Source organism: Atractosteus spatula, chromosome 7 (assembly GCF_055471065.1).
Source record: "Atractosteus spatula isolate fAtrSpa1 chromosome 7, fAtrSpa1.hap1, whole genome shotgun sequence".
NCBI classification, from domain to species: domain Eukaryota; kingdom Metazoa; phylum Chordata; class Actinopteri; order Semionotiformes; family Lepisosteidae; genus Atractosteus; species Atractosteus spatula.
Window position 1 is genome coordinate 16,168,857 of NC_142712.1, and position 25,807 is coordinate 16,194,663.

Consider the following 25,807-nt stretch of genomic DNA (forward strand, 5'->3'; position numbering starts at 1 on the left):
CTCAGTCATGATCCAAGATGACAATCTGACCTCAGATGTATCCTCCTTTCTGTCTAAATGATGTATTTATGGATGTTTTCAGACCCGAGGGTTTCTGGTTAATGCTTATTTTTCATCTGAATTTGTTTTTTATTGGTAAGATATTCCCAAGCCTATTCCTGCTGTGCAAGGTGGGAGCTACTCCTGGACAAAACACCCAGCAAACACAGGGACCATTCTGAGACATTAACTAACTTGCAGTACATAGGCAACAACTCTGTGAAAGATGGTGCTGAAAATGGAGCACTTTGGAGACAAAATCTCATGCTCTCATGCAAACTCTAAATAAAATGTAGATTCAGGACACAGGAGCTGTGAGGCAGTAGTGTTAACTGTTATGCCAGTGTGCTGTGCCTGATGCAAAATTTACATACGTTTGGGAAATTCTTCAATATGCTGTAAATGTTTGAACTCCAGTATACTTGTATACCTACTGTAAGTGCACTTTATTAGACATGTTATACAGTACTATACAGTAGGTAGTTCTTTTCTGCAGTTTTGTATTTCTGAATATAAAATTTTCAAGTCAGATTACTCTTAGTAGGCAATGCGTTTGAAACTCTGTACTGTACTGTACTGTATGTTCAGAAGGCCAGCATTTTGATTTCTGACTGTCATGGATGAAAATGAACAGCTTCATACTGTATGTGTTTTTGAAAGAGACGGTTTGAATTGTGGGGTCTTTGCAGATCCTTCAACTCTGAAAAAAGAATACTTTCCATATCTCATAAAAGTTTTATTATTGCACCACTCCTGATTACATAGTTGTGCTAACGCATTGGATAAATCCATCTTAAGTGGTTGACCATGCCTTAAATTTCCAAGATAAATGAGTACATATCACGAGCTACAAAAGATATTAGCCAATAAAGTATCTGAGTATTAGAATATTGAAATTTAAAAATTTATTTAATTAGACCTACTTAGCCACTGTTGAAGCACTATTAAAAATGCATGTGGTGCATTACAAATCATTCTGTCATTTCTCCCTGCAGTGACACAGACCTACGGTGTAGTAGCCTCTAGTGAACAGCAAAAAAAAAATCAAAAGTAAAGTTTTTTTTTTCTATTTTGCACCTTGTCATTCTTGTACAAAATCAAAAACCTACTCTATGAAAAATTGCATGATTGACAAATAGTTTCAAAGCCTTGTGTGAATTCTGGGCTTTTTCCTCTCTCTTTTGAAAGCTCTCCAGGTGCTAGAAAGAAGGCTTCTTAAGTCTTATTGCACTTCCTTCTGAATGATATAGACTGTGGTTTCAGCCAAATCCGAAAATGTTTAAGACTTTTAACTGGATTTATGAACTTGGAAAATGGAATGATTTTGACACTGGATAGTTTTTTTAATCCTTTTATTCCTTATTGCTGGACAGAGCTGAAAAGATCTAGAGAAGTAGCCGAGAAAGCAACAATTTGTAGAATTTGTTGATACTGTATGTACTTACTTTTAAGTAAGTGTTATGAAAGCTCAAAGTCTCCCATATGCACAGGGAAATTAAAGGAGGCTTATGAAAGACAGGAGCGAATCAACCTGCCAAGACACAGCTGAGCTATAAAAGGGAGGAGAGGTTCCATTTCCCTGAGGTCAAACTGAGAGACTCTTGTTAAAACAATGACACAAATAAGGTTAAGCTCTGCGGCCATATAACAGCTTCCTTGTTAAAGAAAGGAAAACAAAAAATGAAACTCCCCTCTGAAGGCCTGTCAGAAAGCATCTCTTAAGGACGGAGGCTGCTTCTTTAATGCATTCAAATGGGTGGGAGTACTGTTGAAAAAAAACATTGGGATTAAAAACTCATGCAGATGAACAGGCACTTGTAGATGTGATACACTTGGGACTTCTCTGTGGATTGGAGTTGAAAACTATTAAAGTTTCAAGAGCTGAAGGTTCCTGGAATTCCAAACTCACACATACAGTACTGTAGTCTTTCTTGGTCACTTATGAGCAGCATTGAATTTACAGAGGTGGTGGGTCATAATCCATTCTGTTCCGAGCAATGGTAATTGTATCTGAAAATAAAATTGATTTGCACCCTTTCTTTTTTCATCCACTGCTGGCCAATACATTAGCGAATAACTGAACCAGCAAACATCTACAAAGTATTGTACTTATCTGGAATTTATTTTTGGTTTAAAAATAATATCTGCGAATGTTTTTACTTTTTTGTTACATACTTTACCCACAACATGTGGAATCAGCAGTTGTTTTAAGGTTCAGCTGTCTTCTGCAGTACAGCAAATCCACGTGCGGAGCCCTTTGCCACACTGTGAGCTCCACCACACCTGACAGTAGAGTTAGCACTAACTGGAGGACCGACATGTCTCTTAGCGATGTCACAGCAAGTGCTGATCACACTGCAGGAATTAGCATTTGTGGAAAAACAGAGCATCCTCGCTGACTAGCCCTGCTGTGGGACTGCTTAGTTATTTATCTGCCGCCACTTGGGGAATCACTGCATCATCGCATCACTTTTGGTTACATCTTATCCAGTTCAGGATTGCAGCGGCCAGGCAGCACTGGGAACTGGGATTCACACTGGGTGGGATGCGAGCCCATCTCAGGGCACACACCAACACACACACACACACACTCACACCAGGGCCAGTTTACAGAAGCCAATTCACATACCAGCATGTCTTTGAACTGTGGAAGGAAACCAAACCCCCTGGAGGAAACACAGGGTGAACATTTAAACTCCATGCAGATAGCACCCCAGGAATTAAACCCAGGACCCCAGCAGTGGTTAGCATTGTTGTGAGGCAACAATGCTAACCACTGCACCACTGTGCCACCCACTCTTGGGGAACCCCACAGTTGACTAGTGAAGTGACCCACATTTTAACTTCAATCTTTGGGTCATTGAGCACAACCTGCCTTTGAGTTGGCATCCTTGCTAATTACAGTAGGTCACTCAGGAGCTTCCTACTATATTTATTTTAAACAGTCCAAAAATGACCTAGAGTACTAAAATAGTACTAGAATAGGGCATGCTTGCGTTGGAAAGGGAACAGTCAAGAATATAATTGCTAAAAAGTGGACTTTAATTTCAAAGTGAAGGTAAACATGCATGTTTGTGTTTAAAGGAGAATATTGTTAGGGATTGAAGTACCAGCGTTAAAGAAGGAAAGTGTTATGGTATAGTTAAGAAAAAAAATCCTTGGTAATTGGCCATTATTGTTGCTATTTGAGGATTAAATCTCCACTCTCAAAGAAAACACCTCAAAAAGAGTGTTTCAGTTTCTTCTTGATTATTAAATCTTCAAAGACCTGCTGTCAGGTACAATTTCGCCAACCAAATCTTAGTGTCAGGGCTGGATGGTTGCTTTAACAGCTTGTTTCCTGCACATTCTGTTACTTTTTGTTAGACTTACTACTTGCTTCTTGTGGTGGTAGAAAGACTCGTGCCTTCCTTCTAATGTTTCTAATGCTGTTCAGTGTTCAATTATGTTTTCTTAGAATTCCATGCCACCGTGAAATTACATCATGATGCTGTAACACTTCATGCGGTGTACAGTAGCTAAAACAACACAATGAACAGCCCTTTCTTAGCATAGGGTCTGAGGTTGGGAGTTATAATAGAAGTTTCCATTCTTTATATGCAATGCTGTCATCATTTTATCTTGACATATGGTACCATTTTCAAGATCATCTTTACTTTATGTTATGCATGCACAAAGACCAGCTTTCATTAGGATTGCTATATTGATTTGTTTTACACTTGCCTACAGTAACGTTTCAATTTATTCTGTAGATGTTAGGTCCATCAGGTTGCTTTTGTATGTTGTGTGAGTATTATGTGCTGTGCTATCAAAACAGTTTTAAGATTCAGCATATTTCATTTCCTTTGTTAAGTAGAGATACTGGAGCATTGCCAAAGGAAATTGACATACATTTTAGAACAGTAGAACTAATTTGCCTTGTGCTTTTTGGGTTTGACCCAGTCAATACTTTATGAAAAATGAACCATGGTGTGACGTTTGTCTTCAATTGTTCCACAGATAATGAGAGTCGTTATACCCTCTTCAGAAACAGGTACTATAGCACTTAAGTTGTCTGAAGGCATAGGGATAAACTGTGAATTAATCAGTTCTGAATGAAGAATAGTTTTGAATGGTTTATAGCTTTGTTTTGTGTACCAAACCTCTCATATTGTACTGTAATGTTTTCTTTTAAAATCCCTTTATCAGAAATTTAAATGATTTATTGTAGCCCTTTGCCTCTATTGTGTCATAACACTGCTTTGCTTAAATATAGCAAATTCTATTGTGATACTACATGTATGAGATTATTTGAGGTAATAGTGATTTCAACCCTTTCATGAAAAAGATCTTGTCTTTTCCACTCTCTTTGTATTATTCTCTAAAACCCATTCTCAAATGAAGCCGTTTAAGGGTGTTGTGGCACTGTAGGTGGGTTTCATAAAATGAGATAAACACTTGGACTGAGTTCCAGCTCTGCATGCCTTAATAGTCAACTACTTCCATTGAGATGTGAGAAAAGTGGGTCTTTATATTCTGTCTTCAGCTGGAGATCTTCTTCATTAAGTCTCCCTTGCACATACTGTACCTGTACAGTATACTGTACCTGTACAGTATGTGGACCACAGTTGTCAATTGATACGGTGACCAAGTTTCCAAATCTGGGCTTACAGATATAGCAATTCCCGTACCGCAGGAAATTACAGGTATCTGCAGAATAACTCAGTACACGATTGGCGGTGCACTCAACCAGAGAACTGAAAATCTTTTAACACATAAGATCTTTATTTTGACTGTGACAATATTTTTCTTCAACATGTGGGGATTGTTTTTTTTTGCAACCCCAGATTTTATTTTGACATGAAAATATTGATAGTTACTGTACAGTATGCATTGTTTAAGTCTGAACTTTTCATTACCTTGAAAAGCAGAACTGTCTAATTAGGCGTGCAAGTCCACTTTGCTTACATAAGGTCAAATTCATCAGCAACAAATGTCTCACCTTTATTAGGGTGGCATTGCTAACTTAAGTGAGAGGTATGTGTCTAACAAGGGACATCTTTCAAGTATATTATGAGTTTGAAGGCAAAACTTGAATCGTGTGAATTGGCTGCTACTGTAACTTTTACTCCACCTATAGCAGAATTAGAAGCCGGTTGAGATAGCTCATCTTTTCTGTGCTCTAACACAGAGAGATCTAATTAATATTTTTTCCTTTAATTAATGGCACCTCCTTGTACTTAAAAGAAGTTAGCTGACCTTGCTTGGACGTAGAAAATCTGATTGCAAGGGACACCAGGTGTTGTTCACGTTGCTGGCTTCTCCCAGATTTAATGTCTTTGAAGTACTGTATAATGCACATCTTCTGTTGAACATATCTGATGTGACTGCATTCTGGCATGTAATCTTGTTGTCTGCCTTTTTGTGTTCCTCATAGCTTTATTGCGAAAGTTAATTGCCATTTTAATGTTATGGTTGTTTTGAACAGGCCAATTAAGTTTATTAAGCACCCTGTACTTACAGTATGTAAAACACTTTTTACAGGTACTTTAAAAAATTGTGTGTTTTTTGACCAATTTAGAGTAGCTTGTGTAGGCAGCACAGTGGGTTCATTTACTAAAGCAGAGAAAAGCGACACAAGGCAGGGTGTTGTAATTTAGCTGTTGATGTTGTCAGAATGTGCTTTAGCACTGCTAGGATAGCGTAAATTGTGTTTCAGATGAAACGAAAACTGAATTGAAGAATAATTAGCACTTACCTTAGGGTATACAAGCTTGCTTATTTGTTCACACACCACTGAACTTGAGTCAGACTTTTGGAAATTTCTAATAAAAAGGAAGTTCTGAGAGTTATGCCATGGAGACCTTGTGAAACAATAATTGCTTTTGTATTGCTGAGACAGGTTAATTTCCTTCTGTTCATGCTAATCATCATTCTCTGTGAGTCAGAGCAGAGGAAAGTGCTCCTCACATGAATTTTGTATGCCTTACCTTTGACACTGGATGATTGATTTGCTTATTAACATTGCCTTAGACAAAATTGTATTTTTTGTCCCCTCAGGATCTTATTTTTAATAATTCAAGTTATGATTAATACACTAGCACTAGATCTCTTAATTGTAGCATTCCTAAAATCATTTAAAAGGTTAACCCTTAGGCTCACCTACAGTAATATTAATTTATCACATGTAATCAACAGTTTGCGGCATTTGGGATCTGTGAAACTAGCTGTTAAATCCATGGTTGGTGTAAATGTTATCATATGTAGTGCAATTAACGACAGTTGCTTTTTCAGCAGCTGGGCTGTCTGTCTGGGGGACTATCTTGAAAGCTGTCTGGCTTAAGATCTCAAATCTCTCATAGCTGTATGATTTGCATTTATTGTCCCTGTTTTTGACATGAAGGGAGAGCTGTCCTTGTTAAAAAAAAAACAAAAGACATGTCACTTGTCACTGTGACTGTTGCTTTTTTCTGTGGGTCTGTGTATTGCTTGTAATGATGGAATGGCGATAGCTGCTTACAGTTTCTGCTGTGCCCACAGGACTGAGCTGTGTGATGCCTAGATAGTGATAAATGCATTAATTTAAATGCAGTGAGACATAGCAGGAAATCCCTTGGCAATAATGTAACTTTCACAAGAATGGTTTCGAAGGTCATGACTACCTGCTTTTCTTTCCCTCTTTCGCTAAGCTTTGATTCTAGCAGCCAACTTATTTTTTGAGGAGGCTTGGAAATATCACTTCTAAATGTATTCAGTGGAGCATATTTTGGATTTGAACTTCTAGTGTTTGCATTTTTGTAGTATTGTGCCTTTTTTGTGCAAGCACATCAGCTTGCTGCTAATTAGTGATTAAATGTGGAGACCAGATGACGCATTTGAGCCAGCTATTAAATGCCATTTTGACCTAAAAGTCAAAATGTTCTGGTAAAACCCAGGTACATTGATGTGCATAGACAGCTGGAGAAAAAATGCTCATGTCAGATAAAGAAAGAAGGTTAACATCAATTAAGAAATGTGTCTTGCACAGAGTTTTTTTGGAGTTAGAATTATGAAGAGCTAAAACCTCACTGTAAAAAAATAACAAAGCAGTAATGCTGTTCACCTGTGTAAACAGGGAGTTAGTTGGTGTATGTATACAGTGCTGGCTAGTTTGGAGAAATGGTTATTGTATGAAAACCCCTTCAAATGAACTGCCAGTCAGATGTCATGGTAGAGTGGATAAGAGCCTACCTAATCCACCTCCCATAGGTGCTTGTTATTCCTTCTAAGTACCTTACTGCAAACACAGCGGAAGAATATGCTTTCAGCTTTTCACTAATTCTTTGTTTTCGGTCTTCTCCCCAATGTGTTTTAGAGTACGTTTAAATTCAAGTCAGAAAGTGACATTCACCTGGCGGAACACCACAAGCAGGTTCTTTATGATGGGAAGCTGGCCAGCAGTATTTCCTTCACCTACAACGCCAAGGCCACAGACGCACAGCTCTGCTTGGAGTCTTCCCCAAAGGAAAACCCCTCCATTTTTGTGCACTCTCCCCATGCATTAATGCTGCAGGTTTGTGTTAGTTTCTTATTTCTGGAAGATAAATAAGAATCTGTCTGTAACATTTGTTGAACTCGATCGATTTGGAAATGCCAGTGGTGTGTTATTTTTTACGTCTTGGCTCACATCATTTTAACCCGCATCCTCACACAGAGGATAATGAAGAAGTGTAGGCCGACTCTTTTGACTCTCTCACTTTGGAAGCTCTTGTATTGTAATGCATCGCAGGCACTGTAGGTCACAGGTACAGGAGGTTGCGCACCGATTGGAGGAGAGGCTTGTCATAGTGGTTCTCTCAATTGTGCGCAATGTCTTGTGGAATCCAGATGAAAATGTGTCAGTGACATGACCCAGGGTCAAACCTGTAATCATAGAGGTCAACCTGCACTCAGCCTCCTTGGAAACCCCCTTGTGATAGTTTCTTTTTCTGAGTAAAGGGCCCAGGTAACTGTGCAATTTTATTTGGACTATATTAACAATAATATTAATATTTTCTCTTTGCATAACACTTCCTTTATTTTTATTTGAGAAACATAAGGATGATTGTGGTGTAAGGCAAAAAATGTTTAAACATTTTTTTTGTTTCTGTAAGTAATACAAACGTCTAATTCAGTTATTTTTTAAATTAATCTAAATATTCACACATGGAAACATGGCAGCACCAAGGATGTGTAAAAATAATCTAAAATGACAATTTCTTGGTTATTTTTTCTTCTTTTGGATGCTTCAAGTGGCTTGCAAACCTTGCTGTTAAGAACAGATGAATGGTGAAAGGTTGTTGTGAAGTCTGCAAAGCAAACTTGTGTAAAAATACATCACACAAGTGAAAGCAAGCTTGCTTGAGCTGACATCTGCCTGTGGCCTCAAGCCAGAGCCCTTCAGAACCTGTTAATTCAAATGTAGACATTGTTTTTTTCATTAGAGGGACAGATCGTATGATCTGAGCATTCTGATAAATTGTTGGATTTGTTATACTTGCTGTTTTTATTCTCTCTTGTTTCAAGATTACCTATAATACAATTGTGTTGTCTGTTGTGCATGAATTTGACTGTGCCCTAGTTATGACTCAAGAAGAAACAAGAATGTGACAAAATGAAACCAAAACAAATGGTTTGGGGAATAATGGAATATTTTTTCTTACAGTGCTTCAGATGAGGAAAATTGTGTTCATGTTTTAAAATGATCTTTTATTCTCTATTATAATTTGGGATTTCACTTCTTATTTATTTTCTTTAAATCCAGATTTCTTTAAAATCTACGGTACCATGTTAATCTATCTTGTTACTAGCTGTCCACATGCAAACATTGTTTGCAGTTTATGATGTGTTTTATGTGTAACATACAGCTGCTTTCTGTTTCCAGGATGTGAAAGCTATAGTGACCCACTCAATCCACAGTGCAATCCATTCTATTGGTGGGATTCAGGTTCTCTTCCCATTGTTTGCACAGCTGGACTATCGTCAGCAGAATGACAGTCAAGTAGAAACCACAGTATGGTGAGTGGACAATGATTATTGATGCGGGCAGAGGTTGACACAATTTCAGATTCCAAATTTAATTAAGTTTGCCAAATTCAATTTCTGACTCTATATTATTGTGAATACTATTATGAGAAAAACAACTCATCCAAAAGTCATTTTGTCGCATTAAAACTTGGATCTACAATCTGATATCTAAATCTGTTAAGTGCCGCGACAATCTTAGCCAATTCTTGCTAGCTTTTAACTCAGTACAATTTGTAGCCAGTTCAATGAGGAAAATCAATGTGCTTTGTTTTCCTTTCCTCCGCTGGAAAAAGATTTTGTAGTTTTATCGTGCTTGAAATTGTTCTGTGATAGAAAATGTTCTGTTGTCACAGAAGAACAGTATGACTTTTTACATGCTTTCATTTCAGGTAGAAATAGAAAATAAAAGAAATGAAAGTGGATTTCAAAAGCTCAATTACTGTATGTGAGAATTATGTTAAAGCTGTCATGGCATCCATGAGCATCATGCATATGCCCTCTATCCTCTCTTTTTATGCGCACACTACAAATCACACAAGACTAACAAATCTGTAATGATATTGAAAAACAAATATCTTGTACAATCTTCTGGATAGTAAAATTCTCTTCTAGATGATAAAAAGCAGTAATCAGTTTCTTGTATGAAGGGATGAAAGAAATCATACCTATTTTAGTCCATATACTGCAAATTTCTCTTTTTTTAATCTGTATTTATGCATAATAGTTGAAAGGATTCTGCAGAAGACTGATTGTTCTTGTGTAGCATGTCAGTGCTGAAATTTGGCCTATTTGATGTAGCTGTTGAAAGCTGATTAAGAAGCACAAGGGAAGAAGGTTATATTAATTCAGGGCCTTGCGATAATGTAGTTTTCTACCATTACAAGTGTGAAACAAAAAGTGCTGACATAAAAGTAATATGTTCTGAAAATAGCATTTGCTTGCTTTAAAAGATTGGTTATAAAGAATTTAAAATGAAATGTGATAGAGATGAGGATATTTAGTCTTCTGTTTGTTCAGTGTACTAATAACACAGCTTAACCATTGTACCCATTTGTGAGTACTGCTTGTGTAAACAAATATCTCCTTCTAGCTTCTCTGATTACTAAAAGAAGTAATTGCTTTTTTGCTTTGTCAGATATTTTTAAGATTCCTGTCTTCTCAGTGTATGTCAATGGTGTACTGCAATACTCGTATATTAATGAATCATGCCAAAACATGCTGATCAAAAAGGATTTTGAATAGAAGAAAAAATCATCCTTTAATACGAGTTTCTTGTACAATTTGTCCTTAATCCCCATTCTCTATAAGTAGCTTCCATCTGAATGTTTTGCTACCTTTTCAAACTGCTGACTAGAACTGCTGTGTTTGCAGTGCCACTCTCCTGGCCTTCCTGGTGGAGCTCTTGAAGAGTTCAGTTGCTATGCAAGAGCAAATGCTGGGAGGAAAAGGCTTCCTGGTGATTGGTTATCTTCTGGAGAAGGTAGAGGTGCCCGGTCCATAATATCTTAAATAGACCTCACATAACACAGAAGTCCCATACTTGGCTGTTCAAGGAAATCCTGATCCTTTTTTCCCCCCCTCTATTGAACATTCAACCTTTTGTCATGCTGCTGAACACATGCGAAAACAAATACACAAAGTAAAGTAAACAGCCACAGGGGCTCATGTACTTCCCGAGTCAAATGGATTGCAGCGAATTCTAAATGACTTCCCTTGGTAATCTATCTGCTCCCAAAAATAAAATAAGAAAAAGAACAGACCAGAGCTTCATGGATGTGTTTCAGCTAAGAAGTATCCTATTTTGTGGCAGTATAAGCTTCGGGTGAATTTTTAAAGCCTGAACTGTCTTACACCATGTGGCAGCATCTCCTGATCTTTGTCTCTAATCAGATAAATCGTGAGAACGAGAGCATAGCTACCTCTGCAGAATTGAAATAGTCGGGCTCCTTTGTCATTCCTCTTGTAGGTGCTTTTGTACATGCCTTTGGGGTCTGAAAAGAAGTCTGTTTCTGTTAAACAAGGTCTAAAACTTAAAGCCAAGATGGTAGCATAGTTTCCTTAATTGTACAGTATAGTAACTTAATATTTTCTTTGACTTTGGATATTACCACAGTTTGTTGTAATTACCAAAAACCATTAATTGACCTGGCTGTAACTAGTTGAAGGTCTTGGTTGTATCCTATGGCTGCCAATTCCATGATATTGTGTATCCCACCGGGTAGAATGGATCCTGATAGGTAGCCACATCTGTTTGAATTCTTTTTTTTATACACCTTGGCAAGAAATGTGTAGAGAACATGAAAAAATCAAACAAGTTTGAAAGTTCTGTCTCAGTCTAAGATGTTTTATAGTGTGAAATGGGTCAAACTTTGGGCTGAAAGACATAAGTAATGTAAAAAAGTCAGTCAGTTCAGGTTTTTAAGCAAGAAACGCTTTTATAGGCAGTTTTTCTTAGATGAAAAGAAAAATGTTTAGGTGTTGTAGAATTATATATAAACCACTTCATAGGGATCAGACAGCTTTTCCTCTGAGCAGTGATTTTACTTCAGCCGTTTTGTTTTATGAACCATGAAATTGCAAAGTAGGCTTAAATTCATGTTGGGAAGAAGGGCACTGACTCCAACCACTCTTCCTTATGCTCTGTTGTTTTCCAGTCATCCAGGGTTCACATAACCAGGGCTGTGCTGGAGCAGTTTCTTTCCTTCGCCAAGTACCTGGATGGGTTGACTCATGGAGCCCCACTGTTGAAGCAACTCTGCGACCACATTCTATTCAATGCTGCTATCTGGATTCATACTCCAGCGAAGGTGCGCCAGGGCAAGGGATAGTCCCATCTGGGGGGGGTGTGACACTGCCTGTGCAGAGCTGGCTTCCTCCCTGACACTTTCCACAAACACTGAGTTTTTACAATGTGTTTACAATTACAATGTCTTCTGTAATATACCATCACAAAGACTGAAGTACAGTGGGTACTGTAAGATATGGAAATATTTATGGAAATTCTGAAAGGGTTGAATGTTTCCTGTCATACTTCGTGCCAAAAAAATATCAGAAGTTTCTGAGAATCTTAAATGGTAAATTTTCTCTTGCTGATAATACCCATGAAATCTGGATAAAAATATCAAAGGAACCTATAATTGGTGTAAAAATAAATTTGGCTCAGCGTACACTGCATGTGGCAGTTTATTAATAAGTAAACAAATAAATAAGGTGGGATTTTTTTTTACCGCTGCAAATATTAAACGTAATTCATCTGTGGTTTTTGACATCTTCAACCAAGCTTTCTGTTTTGAAGTCTTTGGGGGGGAAATGTTTGGACTCTACAGAAAGCATAGGGATTTAATAAACTGGGTATACTGTAGATACTTTAAATACTGCGCTGTGGGAAGGGCTCTTTTTCATCCTAAGTGACATGACAGTCTTGATTTCTCCCATAAGTTCATTCTAAGCCCAAAGTCAAGTCAAATGGTTTCCATCCAGTAATCAAAATTTATTTCAAATATACTGGTTTGAAAAAACCCAAACGTATTTTTTAAACTGCAAAATAGCATTCTTTTAAGTCTTTAGTCTTTTTAGTCTTTCTCTTTGCCTATGCTTTCCTGTATTGTACTTGATAGTCAATTATATTATAAACTGAAATGTTTTAAAGCTAATTTATATTATGTGCTACAGTACCACTTTTAGACATTTTTGTGTATTAGATTCACTGTTTGTTTCCACAAGACATCTTAGATTTCCAACACCAAAGGACGTCCTTTGGTCTGCTTTTAAAAAAGGTCTAAGGATTTTCAGAAAAAAAAAGCCGAAATGCCTAATGAATTAAAACTGCTGTGAATTCCTTGTTAAAACCTCTTCCTAATTACCAAGGACATTTAATCCAAGAAGAGCATCCCAGAACTGGGCATGTATCTGCATCTCCCAGGGACAATTACAGTCTTGTTTTCTGGGAGGTCAGGAGTAGCTGGCTGCTCTGCAGACTGCACCTGCAGGAAAGAGAATCCAGTAGTGATCATCTGGAGCTTTTGTTCTGTGTAGAACATTTCTAATGGAATGTAGTGCAAACAAATGACTGTACTGGATACCAAATCTCCGATGGCTGATAAACAACACACTTTGGCCATTGCATTCAGTGAAAAAATAACAGTCTTTGCAAACCTTCCTTTACAAAAAGGCGATATCTCAGTGAGATTATAACAACGCCGAGCTTTGTGCTTGGCATGAGCCTGTAAAGAGTCATCTAAGAGTTGCACTTATTTGGTTATGCTGATATGAAGCAAGAGAAAGGATGATTTTTCTCACGCCAATTAAGGTGATCTGGCTGACGCATTCTCCATCCTTTGGTTTCCCAGGTTCAGCTGTCCTTGTACACTTATTTATCTGCGGAGTTCATTGGCACCGCTACCATTTACAGCACCATCCGCAGGGTGGGCACGGTGTTGCAGCTGATGCATACTCTGAAGTACTATTACTGGGCCATCAATCCTGTGGACAGCAGTGGAATAACACCTAAAGGGCTGGGTAAGTCACAGCAATTACAACAGAAAGCAAGATCATATCAGACAAGGGACTGTTCAGTTAAATGCACTCATCCGCCTGCTAACAGCTGATTGATTAGGCCTTCAGCATATTTCCCCAGGAATTGGGTATTTACACTACGAGGGGTGCTGGCAGAAAAAACCCCAGGCTGTTTTTCTGATTTACTTTAAAGTGTCAGAATGGGGATGGGGATTTTTTTTTGCTGTTGCAGCTTTAAAGTCGGAAAGATTTTGTTAGCTTTGAAAGCGTGTCACTGGGAATATGCATTGGTTCTGTACTTCCTCACTGAATTGTCCTAGAACCATGAGCTGCGCTTGTCAGAAGTGAGGACAGTTGCCTTGATTGTCGACGACAGGGCAGCAGACTAGTCATATCATTAGTGCCACTTCTCAGGAGGCGGGGATGTGATTTCATTCTATTTTGAATAAGAAGAAAAATGAGTGGCATTCTCTTTCTCTGAGGCAACAGTACATCAAAAGCCAAGTAGCTCTGGAAATGAAAATACCCTTGCACCACTGTTCTTTTCTTTCTTCTTTTTTTGGGTTAAATAAATTATTCTCTGATGGTTTTTGACAGTGCTGAAGCCTTGTGTTTTTTTCTTCTTTTGTTCCTGTTTGCAACACGTTCATCCTAGTTTGCAGAAAGATGTTTTTGCAGCACTGCGTAATTCACTACAGTGTAACACAGGGGGCCAGCGCCTGTGCATGTGGTACCTGCTTGTATCGATCTCCGTGCTTTTCGTTTGTCCTTGGAACTTACAGTATGTGCCTTCCAAAAAAACAAAGACAGAAGAGAGAAAAGCCTTTTCAGATACTGTAGTTTCATTATTTCAAGATGTGAAGGTGTATTGGGAAAAACAGTGATACGCTTGTACTGTATATGGGCAAAATCTATAAAACCCTTTAAGTAAACTGGAAATCCCCTTCCATCTGGTGTACAAAATGAATAGTAATTTTAAGAGAGATTGAGAATTTCCTGGCTCCTCTGTGAGCCTTCTTATTTGTTTTATATAATTTATTTCATGTTTTTTTTCATTTTGTGCATTCATATTTGAAAACCTTTAGAGCAATGAAAGCCACTTCTGTTTCAGAGTTCAGCTTAGTTTTCATGCAAAAAAATACACAGAAGGTCCAGAAAATCTGATGTGGTCATCTTCACTACAGCATTGGAAATTCTTAGACTGAGGTGTCTAAGAAACTCCCTGACTACAGTATGTTCACATCAGCTTCCATAAATCTGTTTTGTGTTGTACTCTTTACAGGTGTGTGTGGGTTTTAGGAACATGCGTGCAGTAAAGAGTTCTTCTGGGAAGATATTTAACAACTTTAACAAACTAAGCCTTGGAAAAAAATAACTGCACTGCACTACAGAAATCAAATGAATCATTATTTCGCATTACCGTTTATACTGTACAATTGCTGTCTTTTCCCAACTCAGACAAGTGTAGTCCTTAATCTACCTTTTGCTCTAGAACTCCTTATAATCTGTAAATTTAAAGTTTGATTTTGCTCCTAATTACAGAAAAAAAATAGTGATAATGAGAAGCAAGTCTAGTACTAAGAGTGACAGAGACTGATTTTGCACTCTAATGATTCCAAGGCAGTAAGCTTGAGCTGTCACATAGCTGTAGATGCTTGTGATCGATGGCTGATTCCAGTCTTTGAAGCAGTGAAGTGAAAAAACAAGACCACAGAGGGGATCTTCACTCTGTTCAGTTTCATCATTAAAGCGAAGCCAGTCAGGTGTGTTTTGCTGAATATTTGAACACGGAACACCAAAGAGTTTTATACACAAAACCATGAATAAAATTCAGGCCTCAGTATTGAAGGTAATGAAACTAAGGAAAATTATTCTGCCATCATTTGTTTTTATTGACTTCACGTGTATTGCTAATGATTTCTTGTAAACAAAGGCAAAGCATATGAAAAATGTTGACAGTTTTTACTGACCAAACTAATGCACATTAACCAAAGATTTGAAAAAGAGCAAGGGATTTTTGGTATTCCTTGTTGGTGAATATTAATCAAGAAAAAAATGTATGCCTTATGTTCATAAGTTTATCTGTGCCGTCATGAACAAGCCACAATTTTCTCTCTTTGCAACATAAGAAAAATCTGTTTATTGAGATTAGATTGGAATCTCATGTTTTATAAGACATATAGGCAGTTGCCAATAGAGGTTTTTTTTGATATAACAGTTTTATGAAGGTATATACCGTATAAGATATTTTTGCACAGATGATCTCATGTTTTCTTAAATCATGGTTTTAAATTATATAAAAATTTGTTTGGAGTATAATGAACACTTCCAGTGATTTGGATTTTTTGAATCAGCGGCGCTGTCAGAATGGCGGGACATTTGCGAAGTGAGGCCCGTGTTTGGTGATGCCTTTCTCCGTTGTCTTGTCTCCATTTAGACAAGCAGCCAGATCATATAGTCATTTACCACAGCCACGTGTCACATAGTCTGCTCCGCCAAGAATAACATGCTGATGGATTATGCAGCAGAACGGAGGAATTTAATTCAGTTGGTGGAAGACTTGAAGCCGCCATCTGATAGTGATAAGACTTTGATGTACAGTGCTCAAGAGTTTAAGTTGTGATTTCCATGCATTAATAAAGAGATTTCTCTTCTTTTGCTGTTCATTCAATCATCATATAAGACAAATGATTTTTGTACTTCCTTTCACGCATTTAACAATGAAAAATATCCTTTGTCTGCATGTAGAAAAGGTTGAGATCGACTTGAAATGGATCATCAGCCCATCATGGAAATCATGATTTAAATCCTGGACTTTCAGAGTTTTTGATTTACACTAGATCTTGGTTCAGGTCTCTGGTGTGGTGATTGTGTGAGTTACGGAGCGGGTGTCTCCAAATATCATAAGAATCCTCTTACATGAAAAAGATGTTCAAGGCCAGGAGGAGAAAATTCAAGGTGAGGTTAACCACACTGGCTTCAATTCCACCACTCATCATACTAATACATTATATGGAGGTTTAACAGAGGTAGAAGATCGAGAGGAAGACTTCTGACTTCCCCAGAGTAAACTTTAGCTCTTTACTCTCTTCTATATTTTTCTCCTTCTAAGGAGTGGACTTGTTACCTCAATGATATTTCCTCTGATCTGCAGTCTATCTTTAAAGTCCATTTCTTCAATGAAAAGTGTTGAGTTCTGACACTATGAGTACACTTTCTTGGGCGATCCATGTGTTGAACACGTATTTTGTTTGTATGTTAATGCCGTGTGCATCACAGAATTGTAAAATTCTGTTTTCTGTGCTTTCGTTTTGGGTCACAAAAAACATGTCTTTTTTCTCATCCTGTTTCCCAGTTTAAAATCTTGGGAATCTTATATGACCAGGTTAGCTACTTTTCCCTACAAGTCTCAGCCATTGAGTGTTTTTTTTTCCTTGATCAATCGCTCTGTCACAGTTTGAGGGAAGCAGGTCAAATAATTCTAGACCCTGTTTTAATTCGCATTTCAGCCTTGCATTTTACAAATTGATATATGTATACGTGTTAATGGTTGGGCATTTTTTCCCTATTTGATCTCCCAAGAATAATCCTTTTAACAGTATGGAGGTGTCCTTATTCTAAGATAACCATACGTACAGCATTTCAGATAAATATGGACAATAGTGATAACTGAGTGGCTCAACAAGTCAAGGTGCTAATTCTATGATTACAGGTTTGAGCCTGGGTCATGTCACTATCTTTCTGTGACCAGATTCTCCAAGTGGTGGCTCTCAATTGGCTGAGCGCTGCTGTGAGAGTAAAGTGGAATTAGTCAGCCAGAGCTCTCTACTGTGGCTCTGAGCGACAGTAGTGGTCACTGTGGCCTCCACACACTTGCATGCATGAGGTGCTATAGGTGACAGAACTGCCTCTCCTCTAGTCAGCGCTGAATGTCAAATTTCTTTAAGTTTAAAGATGATTGGTTTGAATAGGCATTTTGTTGTAAAATAAATACTGAACCTCTTTACAGTGATCACAGGACACATATAGGAATTTATTTCCTCAGGAATTGAATTAAGTCCATCACCCTGTACTGTATATGAATGTCAGGCTCAGTCTAAGAAAACATAGTTGTTTAACTTTATCCTTCTTGTTCAGATTTAGTTAATTCCTTACACTTGGGCACTCTATTCAAAGCACTTTACAGGTAATGGGGACTCCCTTCCATCACCACCAATGTTGAGCTCTCACCTGGATGATGCAACTGCAGCCATAGTGCTCTAGTACACTCACCACACATCAGTTATCAGTGGGGAGAAAAACAGAGTAAAGAAGCCAGTTTAAAGTTGGGGATTATTAGGAAGCCATGATTGGTAAAGGCCAATGGGAAATTTGGCAAGGACACTGGGGTAACATCCCTACCTTGTTCAAGAAAACTCCCTGGGATTTTTAATGACCATGGTGAGTCAGGACCTTGGTTTTATGTCTCATCTGAAGGGCGGCTTTTTACATTATACTTTTTTACAGTATAATGTCCCCGTTGCTATACTGGGGCATTAGGACCCACACAGACCTACTGGTCTCACTAACACCTCTTCCAGCAACACCCTTAGCTTACCCAGGAGGTCTGTCATCCAGGTACTTACCAGGCTCACACCTGCTGAGCTTCTGTGAGTTGCCAGCTGTGAGATGTACAGTAGGGTAGTAAAAAAGCTGCTGGCAGTAAAGAAGCAATAATTTTTAACATGCACCTTGAATAAAAGTTAACTAAATTTGAAAAAATCCTTTAATAAAACATGGTCTGACTGTGCCTATAGTAAAGCCTGGAGTAAAAGATATAAGACTGATGAGTAATCAACAATTTCCCTTTTTTCTGGAACTGAATGAAATATTCTTATTTATGTTCTGCATACTCTATAATCTTGTCTCCTTGGATCTGTTTGCAAGTCCTTTGGTGCAGATTGGGGGTAACCTTACTGCTCAGCAATACATTGACAACATCCTTGAGCCCAAAGTATTTGTAACTCTGGCCAGGATAGTCTAGAACTGTTGAGTTTTAAGTAAGACAGTACAGGGCCTCTCATTGCTAGGATTAAAATGGGAAAACCTTCAGACAACAATGTCGAGGGTTTGCCGGAGTCAGCTTTTCTTATGATTTGAGTCCAATAAAGCGACTCTGGGATCAACACACCATTTCCATCGACAATACACAAGCGCGAATGACCCCCGTCATCACATGACGGCAGCTACACAGTAAGTATGGCTGAACAACCCCTGACAATCTTGCAGAGCCTGTCGTGTAAGACTCTACTTACAGTACCGCCATGGGGCAGGAGGAGGGCCAGTAGACACCCCCCTGAGACACACTCACCTGTCAGAGCAGTCAGTCCAGATGTCACTTCAAGCTTGCAGACACATGGCAAGTCATGAGCTGCTGTTGCATGGAAATTGGTAAGGCCCCTGGATCACTATGGTCCATCCTACAGCTGCAAAACACTGCCAATTCTACTTTGTTGTTTGAGGAATCCCAGTCATGTCCCAGATTTGATCAACCATGGCTTGAGCCGCAGTGTTCAATCCAGAACACCCTTGTTGAGCCACTGAGGAGCCCATTGTTTCCTGTTCAACCAATGTGGTGCCTATTTCTGTAAGCAACCAACATTGTTTTTCTAGATTTCAGGGGTGATTAACATGGCAGAGGATGCTTTTGAAATCACTGTGGTGCTTGAGCAAAGAAAATTGAAATCTCTTCCCTTGGCATCTCTTGCAAAAAACAGAAATTGTGTTGCAGAGAGAAGATTTTGATGTGATTAGCAGTGGCTATGGCAGCTGTTTGGAGGCCAGCAAGATGCTAATGAAGGCATCCAAAGGGAACTAAAACAGGTGCTGTTTTAGTGCCAGTATAAGATCTGTTCTGACTTCCATGATGTTAATTTCGCTTGAGCCTCTTTTGACCTTAAATGGGAAAAATACAAACCAGGCTTTTTAAAAGATTTTTAAATTTCTTCATAGTGTTGTGGCACCCTACTGTTTTCTAAATACTTTGTTAAAGTCTTTTCAATGTCCATGATAAAAAATTGGAAGAAAAGGATAAAAAAATTGCAATGCATACTGTAAATATACAGTTGAATTTATGAATATCTGTATTATAAATGTGCAGCACTGTCCTGCTTTTGATTTTTAACTGTGAAATATTTGGTGAGACATGCTAGCTGCTGTTCTCAAGAGATTTGGGTAAGGTTGGGAGGGGGTTTAAATAAACTGTGATGTGGTTTACTGTATGTCTAAAGCATATACAATCTTTATTATGGCTTACTTGGAAATGGTGTCAGATTCCCTTGAAATATTTATTCTAAATTTGTCTGCTTAAGTCATCATTGTTTTAGAAAGAATGACTATACAGGGACATACAGGGTGAGAAAGAGACGGCGAGAAAGAGACATTCAGGGTTTCAGTTCTAGCAACAAAGCAGAATGCTTTTAAAAATAGAACACCTTCAGGTGGCTCGCTTTGTCTAGGAATATGCGTTTCATACAGTGCCTCTGATGAAGTGATGCCACTTTTTAAAATTAAAGTGATGCTTCAAGCGCTCACACGTATGCGTGTGCTCAGACACCAGCTATGCATGGAAGTGCCGACTGGCGCACAGCAGGAGGGATGCTTTCATGTGGCATTGAATTTAGATTTTTTACTGCTAAAGCATGGCAACTAAAGGTCTCTCTCAATGTTTTCTTTACTCTTACACTTGTGGTGACAGAGTTTATTCCTACTGGAACTGCTAAAACCATATTTAGAACAGTATGTTATTAAGAAAAGTATTATGATTTATCAAAGCAGTACTCCATGTGTCAAGTGGAACAGTGCTCTCTAATTCTCAGTAAGAGCACTGAGAGTTCTTGGAATATAGCTGTAGTGCAATTACTCTCGTGTGCGTGTATTTTTATCTTGATAACCTCTGTTTTTTTGCTGAGACCTAAAATGGCACAGATTGAAAACTCAGCTTTGAAAAAGGCAATGAGAAGAGTGCTCCAATGTGTTAATGAGACCAGAAAGGACTGCAGCGTAGGCCGGCAGAAACACCTATGAAAGGCACAGGAAAGAGTATGGATGTCTGCTGTGGAAACCCAAATTTCCATGTTAAACTTTCATGATGATAACAAATAAGGCAAGTCTGTCATAATAGAAAAAGTTGTCTCTCACTCAGCATGGCGGAACATTGATTTATTACACTGTAAGATTTATTTCTGTTATTGTCCGTCTTCCTAAATCCAGCATAGGATTACACTCCTGCTCCATCAGTGCTCCACTATTTATGATCGGTGAAACTCGTAATCAATGTTCTGCACCACACGATAAAGGAATTCTTGCCAACAGGTAAATTGAAACATTTTATGTTTTTTTTTGGAATACTAAAAAGCAACCATTGCAAATGCTATTGAAAGCCAGACATATTAGAAATGCAGGTTTGAAATGACCAATTCCTGTTGCCTGTCAGAACAGTATTTCATTTTTCATGAAAGGTGGAAATAGAATGAATTGATAGATCTGACATATGTTTTATTGTAGTGTAAATATGTAGCAGTATCAATACTTCTTTAAAGGGAAAAATACATTAACCTTGAAGTAGTATACAATCAATATGCAGTATGCTACTATGATTCAGGTAATGATACACCCAGTCACTTCAGTGTCATATCTGTAGTACATGCCAGAGTAAAGGAATCGGATTTCCTAAATACAGTATTCTGAAGCAGTGCAGTCTAGAAGGCTGTACAGTTCTGTGGCCAAATAACAGTATTTATGTATATCTGGATGAGATGAGAGAATCTTGATGAACTGATTCCCTCAGGCACTGAGGCTGATGTGACTCAGCGTTACATACTGTAGATCTAAACTCTTAATACAGTGTATCTGGAGTCACTGTGCTTATCTTTATATATTGTTTAATAACGTCTAGTTTTAATAAAATGAAAAATCTCATTGAAACAGACTTTTCTGAAGAAGGATTCTGAAAATGTTAGGATATATAGCACGACTCCATCACACTGCCTTCAGCCCATCTGTCTTGAGATCGTGTTAACACTAGGCCTTTGGGAGAAGAGACCAGCACTGCCTGGCCAGTGGTAGCACTCACAGCTCTGCAAAGAGGGTTGGCAGCACTATAATCTTTAAACATACATGAAAGCAGGCTAGCACTTTTACGTGTTCTATTTTTCTCTTATATTTAGTTATCAGTTTTTTTTTATCTTTTTGAACAATCTAACTGTACATTGAACATTGAACATGCCATCACTTATTGAGGGTTTGTACCTTCTTGTCATGTCCTGTGTAGTACTGCTTCTGTCAGTAGTAAAGTGGTATACTGGTATGCTTTCCAACCAAATTCCATTGAAGCAATTTACCTGAGAACTTTGTTGTCCTGTAGTAATGGAGAAGTACATTAGTATCTACCCATTGAAATGGAACTAAAGTGCTTGATGTGAGGCACCCTGTTCAGATAATCCTCTACTGTGCTTCAAAATCAAGAAATGGATTTACTGCATGCTTAGAGCAGGTGTTACTTGTATTCCAGTATTCTGATTATTAGTGATATTAACACATCAAATCCGTCAAGCAGAACATTAACCCGAGCCTTTTAAAAACCTCAGTTCCATATTCAGGTATGTGGTTTTTGTTTTGTTACGTGTGTTATGCACAGTTAATTTTATGTGCTAACAGCAGGTTGCAATCCTGAAAGAGAATGCAAGAAACAACAGCACTCTGGCCATCAGGATAGACACTGATTACCAAATTCAAAAGATCTATTGTGGTGCTCTGTTGAACAGGATAAATGATTTTTTTTAAGCACAGCCACTTTAAAGAGTGATGTGTCATTTTAAAGAGTGAAATTAAATTTCTTGATGTGTAGAAAACTGATGGACTATATCTAAATCTGTGAAGTTATCTGAATTGATTTTCTTAAGCTATTAAAGAAGGAATGGCTTATTTACAGTAGATGTTTGTCTTATTACTCTCACAGTCCAGAAAGAAATGCGTTGCTGGCACTGTTTAACAAATTAATAGAAGTCATATTGTGTTTGTTGGGAAGATGCCCAAAAACAATTGTCAAAAAGCGAACATGCTATTCTTTTGTTTCCTGGACCTGTTTTTCCAGAAAATTGGCTCTAGAGCAGACAGAGATTTCTTGCTACATTATTTTCTCAGACAATATTAATATTAATAATTCTCATCCACATAACAGTGTTGCTACAGAAAGACATTGTTTTCCTCTGTTTCTGGCTGAAGAGTATGTAAACAACAGTAAAGGATAATTTGTTTCTCCTTTTGGAGCCTGAATCATTCTGTGCACATGTGGTACTGTATCAGTTCTCAGGTTTCCTCTGACAGTCTAAAGACATACTGTTAGATTAATTGTCTTTTGGGAAAACTTGTCCGTAGTGTGGCTCTGTGTGTCTGTGTTTGTTGTGTTCCCTGCATCCCATCCAGGGTGTATCCTGCCTTGTGTCCAGTGCTTGCCAGGATAGCACACCCTCACCCCCAACATTATGTTGGATAGAGCAGTTAGAAGATGGATGGATGTATGTATGGTATAATTCCCTTTGATGAAATCAAAGCAAATGGGTTCTGTTGCTTTATCTGGTGAAGAAATGCCTCCCTGCGCAATCAAACAAAGCTGTTTTCCGGAATATTCAAGGTATTGCTTTAACACATCCATGGACTTTGTTTTGTCTTTAGTGTCCTTTAGTGTGTCAAACATAACTGGAGGTTTTACCATGTGGGAAATGTTTAAGCATGTACTGATATACAATGAAAATACAGCAGTCTAGGTTTTAAATAAAGAGCTCATTAGACACATACTGTGTTATTTACATTTTACATAGTGAGCTAATAGGTGTCAATATGTGTTCCATGGAAAGACAAAATACCAAGGATTCATGCTGGCCAGAGGGCAGGTAGAAGTGGGTGATATGGGGAGGGGTGTTCTTTAACACAATATCATTTGATTTAGTGTGAGACAACCTTACTGTTCAGCGATATATTGAAGTCCTTGAGCCAACAGCTTTTCTGTTTGTACAAGTTACTCTCGAAGTTTTAATTTCCCAGCAAGACAATGCAAAAACAAAAAGGAGACATTACAGATGGTAATGTCTCGGTAATAAGACATTACTGAGGTCTTATTGTGGTCAGTATTGTCTCTAATACAACATCTGTTGGACCACCCAATAGTGGAAATCTGCTATCTCGTTCTCTGGCTGCAGCTGCACAGGCAGAGCAGCAGAACATTCCATAGCAGTCTGAGGCTGTAGAGACTGATCAGGTCTGTGCATTAATGCCCCAGGATTGTGTTAACGTTAAAGGGGGTCATATCTGATACTAGCTTTGTACAGTATTTGTAGTTTCTGTTTTGACGGTGTCATATTTCATACTGAAAACTCCTTAATCTTTGATCTGTATTTCTGTACACATTTTGTGTGGTTTTCTTATATCAGGGAGGTCATACCCAATAACTTGGTCATGTTTTCAGTTTGACGGTATGTTAAACTTCAAGCCAAAAACTATTGATTTTTTGTTCTTTGATTGTTTGGTATCTGTGTTTAGAATATTTGATTAAAACCATGAGACCTGAGTGTTGCACTTCATTTGTAGACATTTGTTCTGAATTGTCAGCATTTGCTCATGTGTTGCTAAGAGAAATAAGCATGTGAAAATGAGATAACAGGTGTTTTTTTTGGTTATTTAATTATTTTTCTGCAACTACAACAGGAAAGCAATGACATAATGTTCTTTCTCCTTGAATTGTCAATACAGTGTTTTATGGTTTATATAAATATAGAAACATGCTTGCTTTTCCTTTTATTTATTCTGAAAATCTAAAAGTGCACTGTGTTTGAGATACAGTGATCATTCCTCATGTCTTAACCTGAATGACTTTGGAAGGCGTCTGTCTTAGATCTGTCACGTCTTGCTGTGTTGAAGAGAAATACAGACATTATTTAAGGTTGCAGTGCTACTGAGCGCCAGTAGGAATCGGATTCAGTGCCAGATACGGTTGTGTAACAATTTTAATTGGACGGTCCAGTGAAAATTAAAGAGAGACTGCTGTATCCCACAGAGCATGTAATCCCGATTTCAACACCCTGATTTATAGAAAACGGGAACTTTCCTCTCTGACTGGTAAAAAAGCTTGTTGAACATGTCAGGGAACCTCATTTTTCTTTTTTGTGTTTTTTTTTTCCCTGTTGTATGGGTCATTTGCTGCTGTGACAGATCTCAAGTGTCATCTGTCAGTGATTAGAGATATTCCTGTCAGTGGAGGTTATGTACTTTTGCTTCACAATAGAAGACCTCCAGTCTTCAGGGTTTGTTTCCAGATTTGTGTCCTGTCCATGTGTTTTTCCCTTGGTTTATGTGGATTTCTTCCCAACTTCCATAGTCTTGTCCATGACCAAAGGAAATTTGGAGCATCAGCTTGTTACCCTAGAATGGCTCTCTTCTCTCAGTTATGTGTTGAGTACCATATGTGTGAGAGAAAGAAGGTATTGGTGTGGGGTAAGATCATAACCTTTTAAAGGTCTTACACATTTGCAAGAAAGTGTCACTCATCACTTAAAATCCCAGTTAATTTAAGATTCATCAAAGTTGTGTAACTTTTATGTCTGATCTTCAGGTTTGGTTGCCTTTTACATATTAAAATATACTTTGCTCAGGAGCAAGAGCAAGATTGTGCCAACGGTGGCGATATTATTTCTGAGGCAGCTTTCTCTTTCTAGTATTACGAAGAACCTCTTCAGGGGGCTTGAAGGCATAAAACAGGCAGGTATACTTTTTCATATGTTTTGTGTTTGCATCTGAAGATTTTATTTTATTCTTCTCTTTACAGGTGGTCCCCGCCCCTCTCAGAAAGAAATCATATCTCTCCGTGCTTTTATGCTTCTGTTCTTAAAACAGCTCATACTAAAGGTAAAAATAAGTTCTGATCTATGTTTTCCTTGTTTGTACTCTACTGGAGCCTGGAAGTATTTCTGTTATTATTGTGCTAAAGTTGTGATAAAGGTCTTTTTAAGACCAGGATTAATTTCTATTGTGTTGATTATTGCTCTCCTTTTCCCATGGCACTTCACTTGATCTGCTGTGTTGTATTTAATAGTGATAAACTTTTTGTAACATTTTGGGACATTTTTCAAGATGTGTTTTTATTTTGAGACTTTACAGTTTTTTTAAGTGTACTGGGATGTGCTTGAGTGTTCTT

The 25,807-nt window shown here is 38.0% G+C and overlaps 1 protein-coding gene across 5 annotated transcripts in view; it reads left to right on the forward strand.

Annotated features, from left to right (window-relative positions):
• nbeaa (neurobeachin a) overlaps window positions 1-25,807 on the forward strand; it is a 356,961-nt gene that overhangs the window by 125,241 nt on the left and 205,913 nt on the right. For all 5 annotated transcript variants that reach the window (XM_088922429.1, XM_088922430.1, XM_088922431.1 and 2 more), the window contains exons 9-14: window positions 7,373-7,570; window positions 8,921-9,054; window positions 10,435-10,543; window positions 11,718-11,870; window positions 13,413-13,581; window positions 25,439-25,518. In XM_088922429.1, the coding sequence (XP_088778555.1) occupies window positions 7,373-7,570; window positions 8,921-9,054; window positions 10,435-10,543; window positions 11,718-11,870; window positions 13,413-13,581; window positions 25,439-25,518 (843 nt within the window). The remainder of the gene's footprint in view (window positions 1-7,372; window positions 7,571-8,920; window positions 9,055-10,434; window positions 10,544-11,717; window positions 11,871-13,412; window positions 13,582-25,438; window positions 25,519-25,807) is intronic.